Raw genomic sequence first — 15,493 nt, forward strand, 5'->3', positions numbered from 1 at the left:
GCGGCCGCCGCTCCCCGGCACGGCGGAGTTGGCCTCCCTCCCCGGCATGGAGGTCCGCGCGGCGGCGGCGAGCAGCGGCGTGGCCGCTGCGGGGGCTGCCGCACCGGCGACACACTCAAGGCAGCGGCGCGCGGTGGGACGGAGGGCCTTGCGGAGGTGGCGCGCGGCCGGAGCGAGGGACTACAGGGGCGGCCGGGTCCGGCGCCGGCGAGCCCTCAGCCCGGCCTCTCCCCGCCCTCGAGCTCCCGGGCCGGCGCGCTCGACGCGGGGCCGCTGCCCTGCTCCCTCCGCCGCGCGCGGGGCAGGGGCGCGCGCGAGCCGGCGCGTGGCGGGCGGCGGCGGGTGGTGCGTGGCGGGGCGACGGCGGGCGGTCTCCCTGCTCCCTCCGCCGCGCGCGGGGCAGGGGCGCGCGCGAGCCGGCGCGTGGCGGGGCGGCGGCGGGTGGTGCGTGGCGGGGCGACGGCGGGCGGTCTCCATGGCCAGGCGCGCAGGGGCCCCACAAGGCCTCGCGCGGCGAGATGGATGCGCGCGCGCGGCCGCACGGCGGAGGCGGGCTGCGGAGGTGCGGCGGCGAGGCGTGCCGCGAGGCGCGCGCGGGGCTACGGCGGGTGGCGGGCCAAGCGCGACGACGGGCGGGGCGCGCGGCGAACAAGAGCAACGGCAGGCGGAGCGCGCGGCGGCCGGGTGTGGCGCGACGTCAGGACCGCGGCGCCGTTCGCGCCCGCGCCGAGCAGCATCATCACGACGCGGCCCAGGTCTTCGGCGACACGACGCGGCCCGGGTCCTCGGCGACGAGAGCAACGACGAGCGCTTCCTCGCGGGAGGGAGGAGAGCGCGTGGGCGGCTACCCTGCTCCCTCCATGCGCCGGCTCCCCTTCTCCCTCCCCGGATCTGCGCGGGGTCCTGGCGTTTTTATATTTTTACCATTATAACGAATTGCACTCATCAAATTATCACTATTACGATGCCACCTACATCTATACCATAAAAGAGAAATTTGATTTATAAATTTACCACATTTGAGGATGTGGCAGCCACGAGACCGGTCCACGCTGGCGCTGAGTCAGCAGGCACCGACGCCGTTCGGCCCCGTTACTGCGCGCTGGGCCCGGTTGTATTCATGCTTGCACGCTGACAAGTTAGCAAGAGAAGAAACACGCAAGACAGAGACCCATTCTATTAGTGCGGAAGGGAAGTCCAGCAAGCCTTCACTGAATATTCATCAGAACTCAAGTGGCAAACAGGGACTAGCTTAATTCATTCTCATGGTACAATCAAAGCAAGGCAGCTTCCGACTCAGTACACTACTGCAGCGATGACACAACTGAGATCAGAATTTGTTCATCCGCATTTCGAATATTCATCGTATACCAAATCACAAAACCAACTCGCCCGATACATCTCAGATTTCTCCCCCGAAATGCCAGAAACCCAATTCGTCAGACAGTACAGCCAACGAAATTGGAAGCAGTAGCAGAGAACATCTCAATTCTCAAGTGTACAACGCATCCAGCTCGGCCCGGCCGGAGACCCTGGTGGCGATCTTGTTGGTGTCGACGCCGAGCTCCGCCGCCACGCGCCGCATGACCGCGAACTTCGCGGGCCTCGCGCCCGCCGGCCACGTCACCACCATGCTAGCCGCCTTGCCCCGGATCTCGCACTCCGCGAGCACCGCCGCGCCGAGCCCGTCCACCACGCTCCCCGGCGGGGCCAGCGCCGCCACGCCCCTGGCCGCGCCCACCCCTCCTCGCGCGCGCGCCGCGCGGGTCTCCAGCTTCCCCTCCACGGGCTCGTCGGCGGCGAGCCGGCCCCTGTACGACACGCTCCAGACCGCGTCCAGGACCAGCACCTCCGCCGGCTGGAGCTTGGAGACGAGGGCCTTGGCGGTGGCGCGCGCTCGGTGGGCGGGGACGGCACCGTGCGCGGCGGCGAGGAGCGCGGCTGAGGGGTGGAGGTAGACGCGGATCGGCGCGTGGGGCTGCAGGGGCAGGTCGGGGAGGAGAAGGGACGCGTGGAGCGGGGGCGGGGAGGCGAGGAGCGAAGAAGGAGCAGAGGAGGAAGAAGAAGAATGCAGCGGAAGGAAGTGGGAGGAGAGGGGGGATCGATTCGGCCGGATGGGGTTAGCGGCGGCGGCGTCAATCGGGTCCAGCGCGCAGTAACGGGGCCGAACGGCGTCGGTGCCTGCTGACTCAGCGCCAGCGTGGACCGGTCTCGTGGCTGCCACATCCTCAAATGTGGTAAATTTATAAGTCAAACTTCTCTCTTATGGTATAGATGTAGGTGGCATCGTAATAGTGATAATCTGATGAGTGCAATTCGTTATAATGGTAAAAATGTAAAAACCCCCTCGAGCTGCGGCGCGAGGCGGCGGTTGACCGTAGGGAGGGACTGCCTACAGTCGATCTCCCGACCGTTTGTTTTTTTCCATTTTTAGTAATTTTTTTTGTCATTTTCCGATTTTGAAAAAAAAAATTGTAAGAGAAATTTTGGAGAGAGAAAATTTTTTGACGAAAAATTTTGGAGACCAAAAAAAATTTCAAGCAAAAAAAAGGAGAGCAGAAAAAATTCAAGAATTTTTTTATCATTAAAAAAATATTCATCCGAAAAAATCAAAGGAAAAAAAATTGTTGAAAATTTTTGCAAAAAAAAAACTGGATCTAGCGCGGCGATGGGCGGTGGCGCCTCCTCCCCACCCGCCGCCTCCCCTCCACGCCGCGCCTCCCATCCCTGCCGCTGGCCCGGCGCCGCGCCACCCCTCACCTCCTTGCCGCCGGACCGCCGCGCCTCCCCTCCCCGCCGCCGGCCATGGAGCAGAGAGAGGCTTGCTATGCCTCCCCCTCCCCGCCGCCGGCCATGGAGCAGAGGGGCCCGCCGCGCCTCCCCTCCCCCGCCGCCGGCCATGGAGCAGAGGGGCCCGCCGCGCCTCCCCTCCCCCGCCGCCGGCCATGGAGCGGAGAGAGGCCCGCCGCGCCTCCCCTCCCCTCCCCCGCCGCCGGCGACGGAGCAGAGGGGCCCCGCCCGCCTCTCCTCCCCCGCCGCCGGCCATGGAGCAGAGAAAAAAGGAGGGGGAGGAGGACGGCTGGCCATGGAGCAGAGGAAGGGAGGGAGAGAGAGGAAGGGGGAGGCAGAGGGAAGGGATGGGGAGGAGGACGGCCGGCCATGGAGGAGAGGAAGGGATGGGGAGGAGAACGGACGGACAGCACCGGGCGGCTCGCCTGGATCCAGATCTAGAATGAGAAAGAGAAAAAATGGATAGAGGAGGAAGGGAGCAGGTGGGGGGAGGGGATCACGTGGTGGGCCATGTCGACCGTAACTTTTCCTTGCGTGCGGTCATCCGGAAACTCAGCATTGCGGCAGCTGCGGCGGTTAGGATCGGGCGCAAGGACAAAGGGGACCCACCTCCAACAGGATACAGCCTCGTCCGTACCGCGCTGTATTTTCAGTGTCGTGGGCGAGACGGTAAGGTAGCGTCCCTCTTACCGTAGCCCGCTGCGGGAGATTTTAAAAACGCCCTGTAAGATGCCGTAGCGTTCCGGTAGCGGACCCGGTGCAGATAGTCTAAGCCTGCTATCAGTCGATTTCGGAACAAGGGTGTGAGATCACCCGAGCAAATTGTTGTAAGCAAAGATACAGGAAGATTCCCTCGTAAAAGTTTGCTTGATCCCTTGTTTCTGCTACATCTGCTCTGCTGTATGTCCTGCTATAAAAAAACTCGATAGGAAAATGAAACCCTGCGGCAGATACCGAGGTGGATCCAAAGCACATGATCAATGATCTACCTTTTGTAATGCATGATCCATGATCTACCTTTTTGTACTGCCACTTCTACGTCTTGTGCTTGATCTTTTCTTCTCACTCCTCATGAGAAAATAAAAAGAACCCTCACAGATCAGGGGGGTTATTATGTTCGAGTTGGATGCTCCCTGTCGCTCGATCTTCAGCGTGCGCACGTGGGCAGCGGGCGTTGCTCATCCAATGGAGGTGGGGTGTTTTCTATGCGCTGATGGTGAGGTGGATTATGCTTGGATGCATGCATACGCACACGTGAGCGAATCTGCAGCTAGCCTGCTACAGCGTACTACTAGTTCTCTGCGCCTCTACCGCTCTGCGTGGAGAGTGAAGAAGACGTGGATTTCAATCGCACCACCCATGATGGAATCTACTACCGCTACCACTTCTTGCCTTTTGGCCCGCCTCAAAAAAGAAAAAAAAACCGTCACCCCACAACTTCCACTGCCACGGAGGGTAGCAGCAGCTAAGTGGTTCAACGGGGCGGTACCGACTAGCCGGCTACAGGTGTAGCGCGGACGCGGGCGGGTAAGACGTCCAGAAAGGAGGGGCTCGACAGGTATGGGCGAACTAGGTACGACCGGGTCCGCGGCTGCCACATGCGCTCGTGATTGGCAACGGTACCACGTCGTGCGTTGCAATAGCCATCGCAAAAAATAAAAAATCCAAAAAATACAAATTCGTCCCGATTTATTCGAATTTATGTAATTCCGAATTTTAAATTAATAATGGTATTGCCATTAAATTATAAAGAACGGTTATGAATGGTTAAGCTGGAATGAAAGGACGTGGCGCTGATGGCTTGGGCGACAGGCTATGATGGAGCCTGGTCCGAGGGGCTGGCGAGAGCTGATGTGGCGTGATCCTGTGGCCGGCTGGACTGAGACCACTGTGGAACACGCAACGGTGTAGGACGCAACGTCCAGGACAGGCAACTAGTGCGTCCTTCCACTGTGCGAGCGGCGCATATGAATCTCTTCTTGTTGGCGAGCCATCTACATGTTCTTACGCGTGGACATGCAGGACGTGCACGGTGTCGTGACATACCTCAGTGCTTCATAGGATTTGGGCTCTACGTGTGCGAAGTTATACCAAGAACAACTCCAGCAGGGTGACTAAATGGGCTTCCATCTCCACATTTGCTCGGTGGGTGCAAAAATCTGATCTCCAACAGGAGAAGCAAATGGGCTGTCATTTTGGTAGGCTTTCCAAATTTCTCCCTCCACCCTCCTAATTTGGTCTGGTGGCTCTCTATTTGGACTATCAACTATGGGCCCCATCAATTTTTTTTTTCCAACCATTTTCACATAACTGAAATCTGAAGCCGTCTTCAACGGAGGTTGCAGTTCGTGGCCACAATTACCATTTTAACTTTTCACGCAAATGTTGGAGACCGTCATTTTGCCATACGAAATGGTGACTCCCATTCCGGTTGAATCGTCAGGCAGGGCATGGGCGCATGCATCCAATGAGCGCCACGAATCAGCTCAGCAAAACGACAAAAATTAAAAACACAAAAATCCCACGCCGATCGATCCCCTGCGGGTGCTGCGGGAGGAGGCCCCCGCCCCAACCCCGCACAGATCTCACGGTCGATCGCCCGCCCGCTCCCGATCGATCCCCTCTCGATTCCCGCCTATAAAATCCCTCCACCCTCCCGTTCCCAGTAGCCACCACAGCCACGGTTCACGCATCCTGCCTCCCCTCCCTCCTCTCCTCTCACCAACCACCAACCTCGCCGCGATCCGGTGGATGCAGCAGCGCGGCCGCTCCTTCAACCGCCGCTCCCGGAGCTTCTCCCGCGCCCGTCTCGCCATCGAGGGATCTTAATCTCGCGGCCCATCTCCCCTTGACCGGTCCTCTCGGTTCTGAGTTTCCGCCCGACCAACAACGAACGAACGCGCGCACGCATCGACCTGCCGTGATGAACGCCGCCGCCGCCAACGCCGCCGCTGTTGTTTCTGTTAACGGTAAGAGATTGGGCTCCCCGCGCGGGCGGACAAGATCTGCTCTTCGCGTTTCCCTTCTGGTCTCCATTTCGTCTCGTTAGTTTGGCTGGGGAGAAGCGCCGAGCACATGGTGTGCGGGGTCCCCGTTGTTCGTGGGGATGATTTGCTTGCGGATTGTGTGGGCGTTACAGAGAAGATGGAGGTGGAGGAGAGGCATGCACAGAAGAGCTACTGGGAGGAGCACTCCAAGGACCTCACCGTCGAGGCCATGATGCTCGACTCCCGCGCCGCCGATCTCGACAAGGAGGAGCGCCCCGAGGTGATTCATTCCGCGATGACATCCCCCCCTCCCTTTATCCATTCCAGTTTTTAGCGAATACACCACTTTTAGTGTTTTGTTCAGTGCCTTTTGTGATCCCTCTCCTTGGATCTGGGAGCACGTGCCTGCATTTGCTCCCCGAATATCACTTGGACTTGGCAATCTCTCTAAAGGGACGTATGTGGAAACGGAGGCGTGTCCGCGTGTGCACTTTCTTTTGGGATAAATTGGTCGCAAATTTTGTGTTGAATACAAGTGTGCTAGGACTGTGATTCGAGATAGTTACGTTGATAGATACCTTTTTTTTGCGTTTTAATGAGTGAAAAGTGACCTGGCCCAAGAAAATTGCGTGCCCACTTGAGGGGGCGCCACGTCTTAACTTGTCATATGAAATATAAAAATAAATTCTTCGGTAGGCTATAAGAAGCTCAGAGTAAATGTTCTATTTGGCTAGCTGATTTTCGCATCAAGTAAACTATAATGGTTATTTTCCACTTTTTAGACTGTCAAATATTAACCATTATAATAAAATTGACACAAAAGCTATCCTATATCATGTATTTATTTTGTATTTTTTATGATATATTGATGATTCTAATAGGTTGTTTTTTATTTCATTTTTAAGAAACATGTATTTCCTTGGCTTTCAGCCTTGCAGTAAGATGTGTTGATGCATCCCATATTCTGACTATGATATTCCTTCAATGTAACAACTGTAAAGAAAGTTAGAAATTGAGAACTAAAGCTTGGCATTTATAGGGTTCTTTGATTCAACAGTTGAACCTGTTCTATTTTGTTTCCAAGAACAGTGTGATATAAGTCCACTAGGTGCCCTAGTAGCTTGAAAAAACTTTGTAAATTTAGTATTCAGCTAACATCGCTTTGGTTTACCATAGAAGCTGTTCCTGGGCTTTCAGGACTAACATATTGACATGGTTGTGTTCCTTTTCTTTAGATCCTGTCTTTACTTCCTCCATATGAAGGAAAATCAGTGCTGGAGCTTGGTGCTGGAATAGGTCGTTTTACCGGAGAACTTGCTAAAACAGCTGGGAATGTTCTTGCTCTGGATTTCATCGAAAGTGCGATTAAGAAGGTATTTGAATTTACAGTTTTCTTGGTTTTAAATTTTTTCTCTAGCTTGAAGTATTTATGACTTTTATCTGTTTCACACATGTAAGCTATGGTTGGTTCATTCAATTTTTTATGCATTTTTTCTTGCAGAATCAAAGTATTAATGGTCACTACAAGAACACATCCTTTATGTGTGCTGATGTGACATCCCAGGACCTGGTGATTCAAGCTAGCTCCATCGATCTGATATTTTCAAATTGGCTATTGATGTATCTTTCTGATGAAGAGGTAATGGGTGAACCATGCTTTGAATAATTAACAAATCCTAGGTCCGTGGTAATCCTCAATCTTCTCACTGGTTATTGTAAAAAAAATGGACCCACGTTAGAGAACCTGGCCAACACGAGTTAATTTTGTTGTTCAAATATACTGGCTGATATATATTTTGATTATGTGTCTTGTATTTTCTAAGTTTAATATCTTACTGTAGGTTGAGCAGCTAGTTCAAAGAATTGTAAAATGGTTGAAGGTTGGTGGATATATCTTCTTTAGAGAATCTTGCTTTCATCAATCTGGAGATTCGAAAAGGAAAGTGAACCCGACACACTATCGGGAACCAAGGTTTTATACTAAGGTGAGAAGGCATGCTGTCCTACTGCTCCTACCCTTTGCTTCTGTCACTCGAGTATCAGACTTGCCTGCTCTTATGTGAAAGACTGCCACCCCACTTTGTGATTTTTAGTTGCAATACCATTTTATTTGAAATTGCTAATTGATTTTTTTCATTTCATAATTAGGTTTTCAAAGAGTGCCACACCTTTGATCAAGATGGGAATTCCTTTGAACTTTCTCTGGTTACTTACAAGTGTATCGGTGCTTATGTTAAAAATAAGAAAAATCAAAATCAGGTACTTATCTGTCCATGCACATTTACATGTGTTTACCATGGTCAAGTGACATCTGTGATGGACGTGACTCTATGTTTTAGATATGCTGGCTGTGGCAAAAAGTCAAGTCTACGGAAGATCGGGGATTTCAAAAATTTTTGGACAATGTGCAGTACAAAACTAGTGGAATATTGCGCTATGAGCGCATTTTTGGAGAAGGTTATGTGAGCACCGGTGGAATTGGTGAGTGGTGCAGTCCCCTTCTAATTCTAGTTTTAACTTATGTTCTATTTGAAATATGCCTTTTATATTTCAAATTGTCCAACAGAGACTACGAAAGAGTTTGTGGATAAGCTGGATCTTAAACCTGGACATAAGGTGCTTGATGTTGGATGTGGAATTGGTGGAGGTGACTTCTATATGGCTGAAAACTATGATGCTCATGTTGTTGGCATTGATCTTTCTATAAACATGATATCATTTGCACTTGAGCGTGCCATTGGGCGTAGTTGCTCAGTTGAGTTTGAAGTTGCTGATTGCACCACGAAGACGTACCCTGACAACAAATTTGATGTCATGTACAGCCGTGACACTATCCTTCACATACAGGTGTGGATAGAGCTTATCACTTGGTGTCCATTCAAATTGTTTGTTTCTTATATTTTTGCACCCGTATGATTGAACTACAGTCTTATTAGAAAGCATATCACGGTTTAAACACATTTTCTTTGGAAACACATTCTGTACATCTAAATTCTTGATTGTATGAAATGAACCTTGATTTTTCTTTACCTCAAATCAACTTTCCTACGTCAATTCCGTGCTGCACACTAATATTATTTTGACAACATAAATTTGGCTTTTGTTTTCCAGGATAAACCCTCTTTGTTTAAAAGTTTTTTCAAGTGGCTGAAGCCTGGTGGGAAGGTCCTTATCAGCGATTATTGTAGGAGCCCAGGAAAACCATCAGAAGAATTTGCAGCATACATTAAGCAGAGAGGTTATGACCTTCATGACGTGGAGGCTTACGGACAGGTACTTATTAGTTTTACTTTTATATGGTTATAATACTAAATGCAGTTGCTACGATCAAGTTGTAGTACTCCAGCTAACTTTTTCATCAAACCATTCAGATGCTCAAGAATGCTGGTTTTCATGATGTCATTGCTGAGGATCGAACTTATCAGGTTTCTGTCTAACAAACTTCTCCACTAATTTGTTTGGATGAACACAATTTTCTACTATACTAATGAGCATTCTATGCTGTATTTCAGTTCCTCAGTGTTTTAGAGAAGGAATTAGCTAAATTTGAAAAGAACAAGGACGATTTCCTGTCCGACTTCTCCCAGGTTAGTTTCAAAGCCCATAAGGAGCCTGCATACCTTTGTGGCTTTTAGGCACATCTAACTCTGAGATTCTCGTATGTGCAGGAGGACTACGACGATATTGTGAACGGATGGAAGGCAAAACTGCAGAGGAGCTCTGCGGGTGAACAGAGGTGGGGGCTGTTCATCGCGACCAAGTAATGATCCTGATGTTTGTGGATGTGCGAATAAAGTGGCTCCATTTGCATGCGGCCCTTCAGTTGCATTTGACGTTGCATTAGCTATTCTGAACTCGGCCAACCCGAGTCATTACCTGCTACCGTGTTTCTTTGCGCGTGGAGAAAACTGGTCTTGTCTTGCGATCCTGCAACTGCAACCTATCTGTGAATCCTGAATAAACTGCCTGCATGTTTATGCAATTTTCTGTCCCTCTAATAGAAGTTCGGATTTACTGTGAAACTACTGAGTGAACCGAAATGCAATGCTGTTTGTTCATTGAGGAGCTGACGTGTATGATCTTTTGTGCAACTTTTTTTTTTACTCAACTTGGTGGAAGATGCAGTATTAGATAAATGCATGCATGCATGCATCGAGATGTAGTGAAATTGTATTACCTGGTAACGGTATTTCAGCCAGCTTGAGGTTCTTGTCTCCCGGCTTCTCAGGTGTTATGCCTCGCTGTGGCTTCTGAGCATCCGCATATACACCTCTCACGAGGTCTACATTCGGGTGTTGTTGGAGTGTTGGAAAGCAGAAGCGGCCAACGCCACTGCGCCAGCAGCCCAGCACCCTGACCGGACAACACGCAAGGAAAGCAAGGCGAAACGATCAAGCGACAACTGTTCCCGGTCTGAACCGGGCATCACGCGTGCCTCGCTTGCCGTCTCGCACCCACCACCTCGGTCCCCCTCCTTGCTTCGCGCCTTCAAATTCGCCGGAACTTGACGTTTGCTTCCGCGCGCGGAGAGGTGAGGGAGACCGACCGACGCGAGGGGTAGGGCACTCCGATGGTGAATTGGTGATTGAGATTAGCTAGCCTGCGACTGCGAGCGCTGAGAGGAACCGTGCAATCCGACCTGACCAATGGCGCGGCGCGGCGAGTGGATGTGGAACACGGGCCCGTGACAGGTGTCCTGGCCGAAGCGGCAGCGTGCGGAGCGTGGGCGAGTCAGGGCGACGACTTCCAGAGTCCCGCCCGCCGCGCAAGTGGGCGGCGGTTGGTTGCGAGATGCGCGAGCGCGATGTCATGTGCCGGGCAGAACCGCGGCCACCACTTGCGGGCTTGCCTTTCTCTTCACAGCTGTTGAATGAAAACTGTGTTGGATGTAAATGATTCTCTTGATTCATCTCAAATGAACAGTGATTACATATATACTCAAGGGACAGACGTCTGTTCGGGAGGGACATGCCCCTTCCGAACGGGTCATCGCCGTACGGACGCGCCCTGTCATTAGCGGACGCTAATGACGGGATTAACTAATTAAGCCATGTGTTAATCACACAGTAATTATTATTTCTAACACTCTCCCTTGATCAATTGGCTTCAAGTATGCTTCATGTAATTCTTGTTCTTTGTTCTTGAGAATATCCAAAATAATGGGAAAAACTCCTCCAAAAACTATGTAGGAAACATGTGAGGAGAAACCCTATCTTCTATTTATATGCCATGAAAAACTTCTTAAACCTGATAGGAAAATGAGGAGAAAATAATATAACATATACGTAATCTCTTTCTCCTAAAATCCAGTGGGAAAAATGTGAAAAAGATTAATATATCTTTGATATCTCCTTAAAAACCCCCATGGGGAAAATCAGAGATAGATATATGTCCTTGTGTTGATATTGTCTCATTAAAAACCTCTATGAGAAATTGAATTAAAAACTCATATAGAAAAAGAGTACAATACAAGGTTTGTGCGGGTCAAATATAAGATAATTCTCCCCCAGAACATCTAACTTTCATCTCAAACGGATTACTTGTTAGATCCATTTGTCATAAATGATGATATGCAATGAATCACCATAACAAAACAAATTTCTATAATCATGAAAATATGTCCAGTCAATTGTACCACAATTAATTGACCGGTTCTAGTCAAGATTTGACGGGGGAATAAACCATGGTCCCAAACGGGCCCGACTTATATAAAGCAAGGTCCGGCAGATTTATTGGGCCAAGGACGGGACGGCCTGATAAACCGCGCGGGGGACTGCCTTCGCTGCTAAGCGAACGGGTCTGGGAGCCTGACCTCCCAGACACGTGGCGGCCCCCCCGACCTAGCGACCCGGGCCAAGGCCAGGCTGGTGGCCCGAGACGTGCGCTCCAAGGGCGCTGCGCCCCCTGACAGGCGTGCCGGCCAAGACAACCTCCGTGCAAGACCCAAGACGCCGGTTTTCCTTATCTTGCGCCAAGGGCCAAACCAGCAGGCCTCCCTGACAAGGGGACAGCGCCGCTCACGCGGGCCCCTTGATGCAACGGGAGGGGGCCTCCACAGATGTTGCCTCCCCTCGCCGTAATGATGGTCGCCTCTGCGCACCACTCCATTATGCCAGCAACCGTGACCGGACGCCCCTGGCCAGGCCTCGGTAAGACACCCCTCACCAGGTGCGCCATCTGGTGACAGAGCTACGTAAGATAGCCCCCCATTTAAGAAACCCAGGCTCCGGCAGACAAGACCGAAGGAGACCCCCGAGTGACCGACCGAGTGGTCGCACCGCCCCGACTGAGCCCAGATGGGACAGCGCCAGGGGGACACACCGCTCAAGGAGATCGCCAGGATAATTCCTTGCACCAGAAGATCGCCAGGATCAAGCTCGCCCACTCCCGACCGACTGAGAGGGCCCCGACGACTGACAAGGACGATTTGCGCCCCGACGGTGCAAAGGCACAATGCTAGATAACTGTAAATGTGGGCCCCACCTTGGACTATGAAAGGGAAGGCCCCCCACGTAGGAAAGGGTTGAACTACAAGACCAGCTTGTAAGCTCCCCTCTGAACTTTGAGCACCCGGGCTCGAGAGCAATAGAGCAAGAACACCACCCCCATACTGGACGTAGGGCATTTCAGGCCCGAACCAGTCTAAATCCTCGAGTCTTTGCGTGCTAGACCATATCCGATCAAGCGCACAACAATCAAGTAATCGAGTAGTTTTGTAGTCGTCCATTTCCCGCAGTGACAGTTTTGGCGCCGTCCGTGGGGAGCGCTTTGTGCGTTCACTGCTTCGGCGATCGGATGGTTTCGATCACTCCATTCGCCGCTCCGGCGGCCGGCAACGGCGAGGCGATCCGCTTCGGCTCGCTGAAGTTCCCCGCGATCCCTCGCGATGGATTGTGGGCGCCTCCACCGTTCTCGCCTTCCCACACCTTCCAGTTCGGAAGCCTGGAGTTCATCACCGACCAGCTCGGTGCACTGCACCTCCATGAGGAGGAAGCCGCTCCGGCGGACACTGATGAGCCAGCTCCTCCTCCCAAGCCTCGCAACCTGAGACGTCGGCGATCGGTTCACTGGCGCGTCAAGAAGCACGGGCCATCACAACCAACCCGTGCGGTGCTCCGCCGCATCTCGCTCATGATGGCCTCCAACCCCGCCGTCGAGGACGTCAACTTGGTCATCTTCTCTTTGGCCAATGTCTCTCGGCAGCTCGCGGGCGGACCTCCGCTCGCCCCACCTCGCTCGTTCTCAGAGCGACTCCCGTTCGGTCCTCGCAATGCCACGAGCGTCTACGCTCGGGAGGCACGCAAGGCCGTCCAAGCCTTCCAATCCGCGTCACAGTTCGTGGGCATGACGGAGAGCTACCCTGACTCCGTCCACGACCTCCTGTGCTACGAAGATCCCCTGAGCGATTCCTCCAGCACAGGGGATAACCGCCTGGAAGGGACATCTGTGCCGCCACGTATGTGTGCCATGGCCGATGGCGACCCACCACTGGAGGTGGTGCCATCCGAGCAAACGCACACCCCAGCGGACCAACACGAGCACGCGCTCACCAACGCGCTGGCCCATGGCGACGAACTTCGTCATTGCGAGCAGGCGCCTCCGCCCGCGGGACAGCCTCCACGGGCCCCCTCTGGGTCAAAGGAGGTGAACCCCACAAGTTCTGTGCACTGGCGCACACATGCGGTCAACCACGACATCATCAACAACGCCCTCATGTAGCTCCCGCAGGAGTTCCGTGCGGGTCAGAACATCGCAGCAGCCGCGATCCTGCTGCAAACGCTGCCAGCGCCGCAAGATCCAGCCCAAAGAGACCTTCACCATCAGGTGAGGAATCTGGTCGAACTTGCCGCCGTCCAACAGGCGGAGAGCTCCTCGTTCCACCACTGGCAGGCTGCTGCCTCATGCCCGGTTGGCGGCGCAAGCCACGGTGGGCGAGGGCCATCCCAAGAACAATGTACCCCGCCTCCACGGCAGCCCGACGTGGGTGGCGCGCCAGCCCCAGCGGCGGCATCCGATCCTCTCCCGCTGAGGCCACCGATCCACGACCGCGTCAGTCCTAACTACAACGCGCGCAGCGTGATCTGAAGCCGGCAGCAGGCGAGGCACCACACCGACGTTGATCGCATGGCCGCTTGGCCAGAAGATGCGTGGGCATATGCCCCCAACTAGGAACGCTCACCGCTCCGCCGCAGAGGACGTCCCTACGACCGCGACGTGGATCACGACCGGGGTCCAAGTCCGGATCCCACCGGGCCAACCGCCTTCTCCAGAGCAATCCGGGGGGCACCTTTCCGCCAACGCTTCCGACCGCCGGCGAACGTCGCAAAGTACACTGGGGATACGAACCTCGGCGTGTGGCTGGAGGACTACCGGCTTGCATGCCGAGTAGGAGGAGCGACCGACAAACGCTTCATCATCCAGTATCTCCCTATATGCCTGGGAGAAAACATCCGCGCTTGGCTGGACTTCTTGCCCGCTGACTCCATCGGCTGTTGGGCAGACCTCTGCAAGGTCTTCATCGGCAACTTTCAAGGCACGTACGTGCACCCTGGCAACTCTTGGGACCTCAAGTGCTGCAAGCAGGAGCCCGGTGAGTCCCTGCGCAACTACATCCGGCGCTTCTCCAAGCAGTGCAACTCGCTGCCGGGCATCGTCGACGCCGACGTCATCGGTGCGTTCCTCAGCGGGGCGCACTGCAAGACCCTGGTCCAAAAACTCGGGTGCCAGAAGCCGCGTACCACGCACGAGCTCCTGGAGATTGCCACAAACCACGCTTCCGGCGAGGAGGCGGTCGGGGCCGTCTTCGAGCGCGACCAGCACGCGGCAAAAGAAAAGCGGCGCGACCGCGACAGGCCTTTCTCGAGCCGCGAGGATAGGAAGAACAAGAAGAACCGCCGACCTCCCGCCTCCGACGAGGTCGCGGTGACCGAGCGCCAGGACAAGCGTCCTCCGAGAAACGACCACTTCTACCAGCTCCTGGACAAGTCATGCACCAACCATGGCTATCCAGTGAACCACAAGTTCAAAGACTATGATATGATGAAGTGCCACCTCTGCAGGATAGCCAAGACCGACGGCGATGACCGCGACAAGCGGCCTGACGCCGGCCAGGACATGGAAAAGCCGGCGGAAGGAGAGTTCCCAGACGTGAACCGGTGCCTGGTGATCATCGGCGGCCTGGAGGACGAGTGCTTCAGGCGACTGCAAAAAGTGCGACTCCGCGAGGTATGTGCTGCCGCAAGTTTCATTCCTAGAAAGCTGAAGTGGGTGTCCATGCCCATTATTTTCGATCAGGATGACCATCCGGCAAGCATCCCTCGACCTGGGAGCTATCCCCTCGTCATCGACCCCGTCATCAGCAACATGCGCCTGTCCAAGGTGCTGATGGACGGGGGCAGCAGCCTCAACATCCTCTACTTGGATACCTTCATCTCAATCGACGAGACCAAGGCAGTCACGGTCGACGACGCCGACCCAACCAAGACGGTGCGGATCGGCTCCCAGCTACCGACTAAATAGGAACACGCGCTCGTCGACTACCTCCGCGCCAACAAGGACACTTTTGCCTGGAAGCCGTCCGACATGCCGGGCATCCCTAGGGAGGTCGCCGAGCATGAGCTCCACATTTTGCCGGGATCCAAGCCCATCCAGCAACGACTGCGCCACTTCGACGACGAGAGGTGCAGGGACATAGGAGAGGAGATAGCTAAGCTATT

The 15,493-nt window shown here is 54.0% G+C and overlaps 2 protein-coding genes across 2 annotated transcripts; one reads left to right on the forward strand and one right to left on the reverse strand.

The window, feature by feature from the left end:
- Positions 1–1,225: 1,225 nt before the first annotated feature.
- Positions 1,226–5,606, reverse strand: LOC120674923. The gene is made up of 2 exons (XM_039956021.1): positions 5,513–5,606; positions 1,226–2,217 (listed from the first exon to the last, which is right to left on the reverse strand). Exons 1-2 carry the CDS (start codon positions 5,604–5,606, stop codon positions 1,493–1,495), a joined length of 819 nt encoding a protein of 272 aa, XP_039811955.1. The 3' UTR covers positions 1,226–1,492.
- LOC120675331 (phosphomethylethanolamine N-methyltransferase-like) lies at positions 5,449–9,839 on the forward strand. The gene is made up of 12 exons (XM_039956515.1): positions 5,449–5,759; positions 5,930–6,057; positions 7,013–7,150; positions 7,279–7,416; positions 7,619–7,762; positions 7,926–8,036; positions 8,117–8,258; positions 8,344–8,624; positions 8,889–9,050; positions 9,149–9,202; positions 9,290–9,364; positions 9,446–9,839. The coding sequence occupies exons 1-12, from the start codon at positions 5,714–5,716 to the stop codon at positions 9,539–9,541; spliced, it is 1,515 nt and encodes a 504-aa protein (XP_039812449.1). The 5' UTR covers positions 5,449–5,713; the 3' UTR covers positions 9,542–9,839.
- The last annotated feature ends 5,654 nt before the right edge of the window (positions 9,840–15,493 follow it).

The sequence above is a fragment of the Panicum virgatum genome, chromosome 5N (assembly GCF_016808335.1).
Source record: "Panicum virgatum strain AP13 chromosome 5N, P.virgatum_v5, whole genome shotgun sequence".
Classification (NCBI taxonomy): domain Eukaryota; kingdom Viridiplantae; phylum Streptophyta; class Magnoliopsida; order Poales; family Poaceae; genus Panicum; species Panicum virgatum.

Coding starts and splice junctions, on each gene's coding strand:
- LOC120675331 (XM_039956515.1), top strand. CDS start 5,714: ATGAACGCCGCCGCCGCCAACGCCGCCGCTGTTGTTTCTGTTAACG. Junction 6,058..7,012: donor ACAAGGAGGAGCGCCCCGAG/GTGATTCATTCC, acceptor CCTTTTCTTTAG/ATCCTGTCTTTACTTCCTCC. Junction 8,259..8,343: donor TGTGAGCACCGGTGGAATTG/GTGAGTGGTGCA, acceptor ATTGTCCAACAG/AGACTACGAAAGAGTTTGTG.
- LOC120674923 (XM_039956021.1), bottom strand. CDS start 5,606: ATGGCGAGACGGGCGCGGGAGAAGCTCCGGGAGCGGCGGTTGAAGGAG. Junction 2,218..5,512: donor CGCGGCGAGGTTGGTGGTTG/GTGAGAGGAGAG, acceptor AGGATGTGGCAG/CCACGAGACCGGTCCACGCT.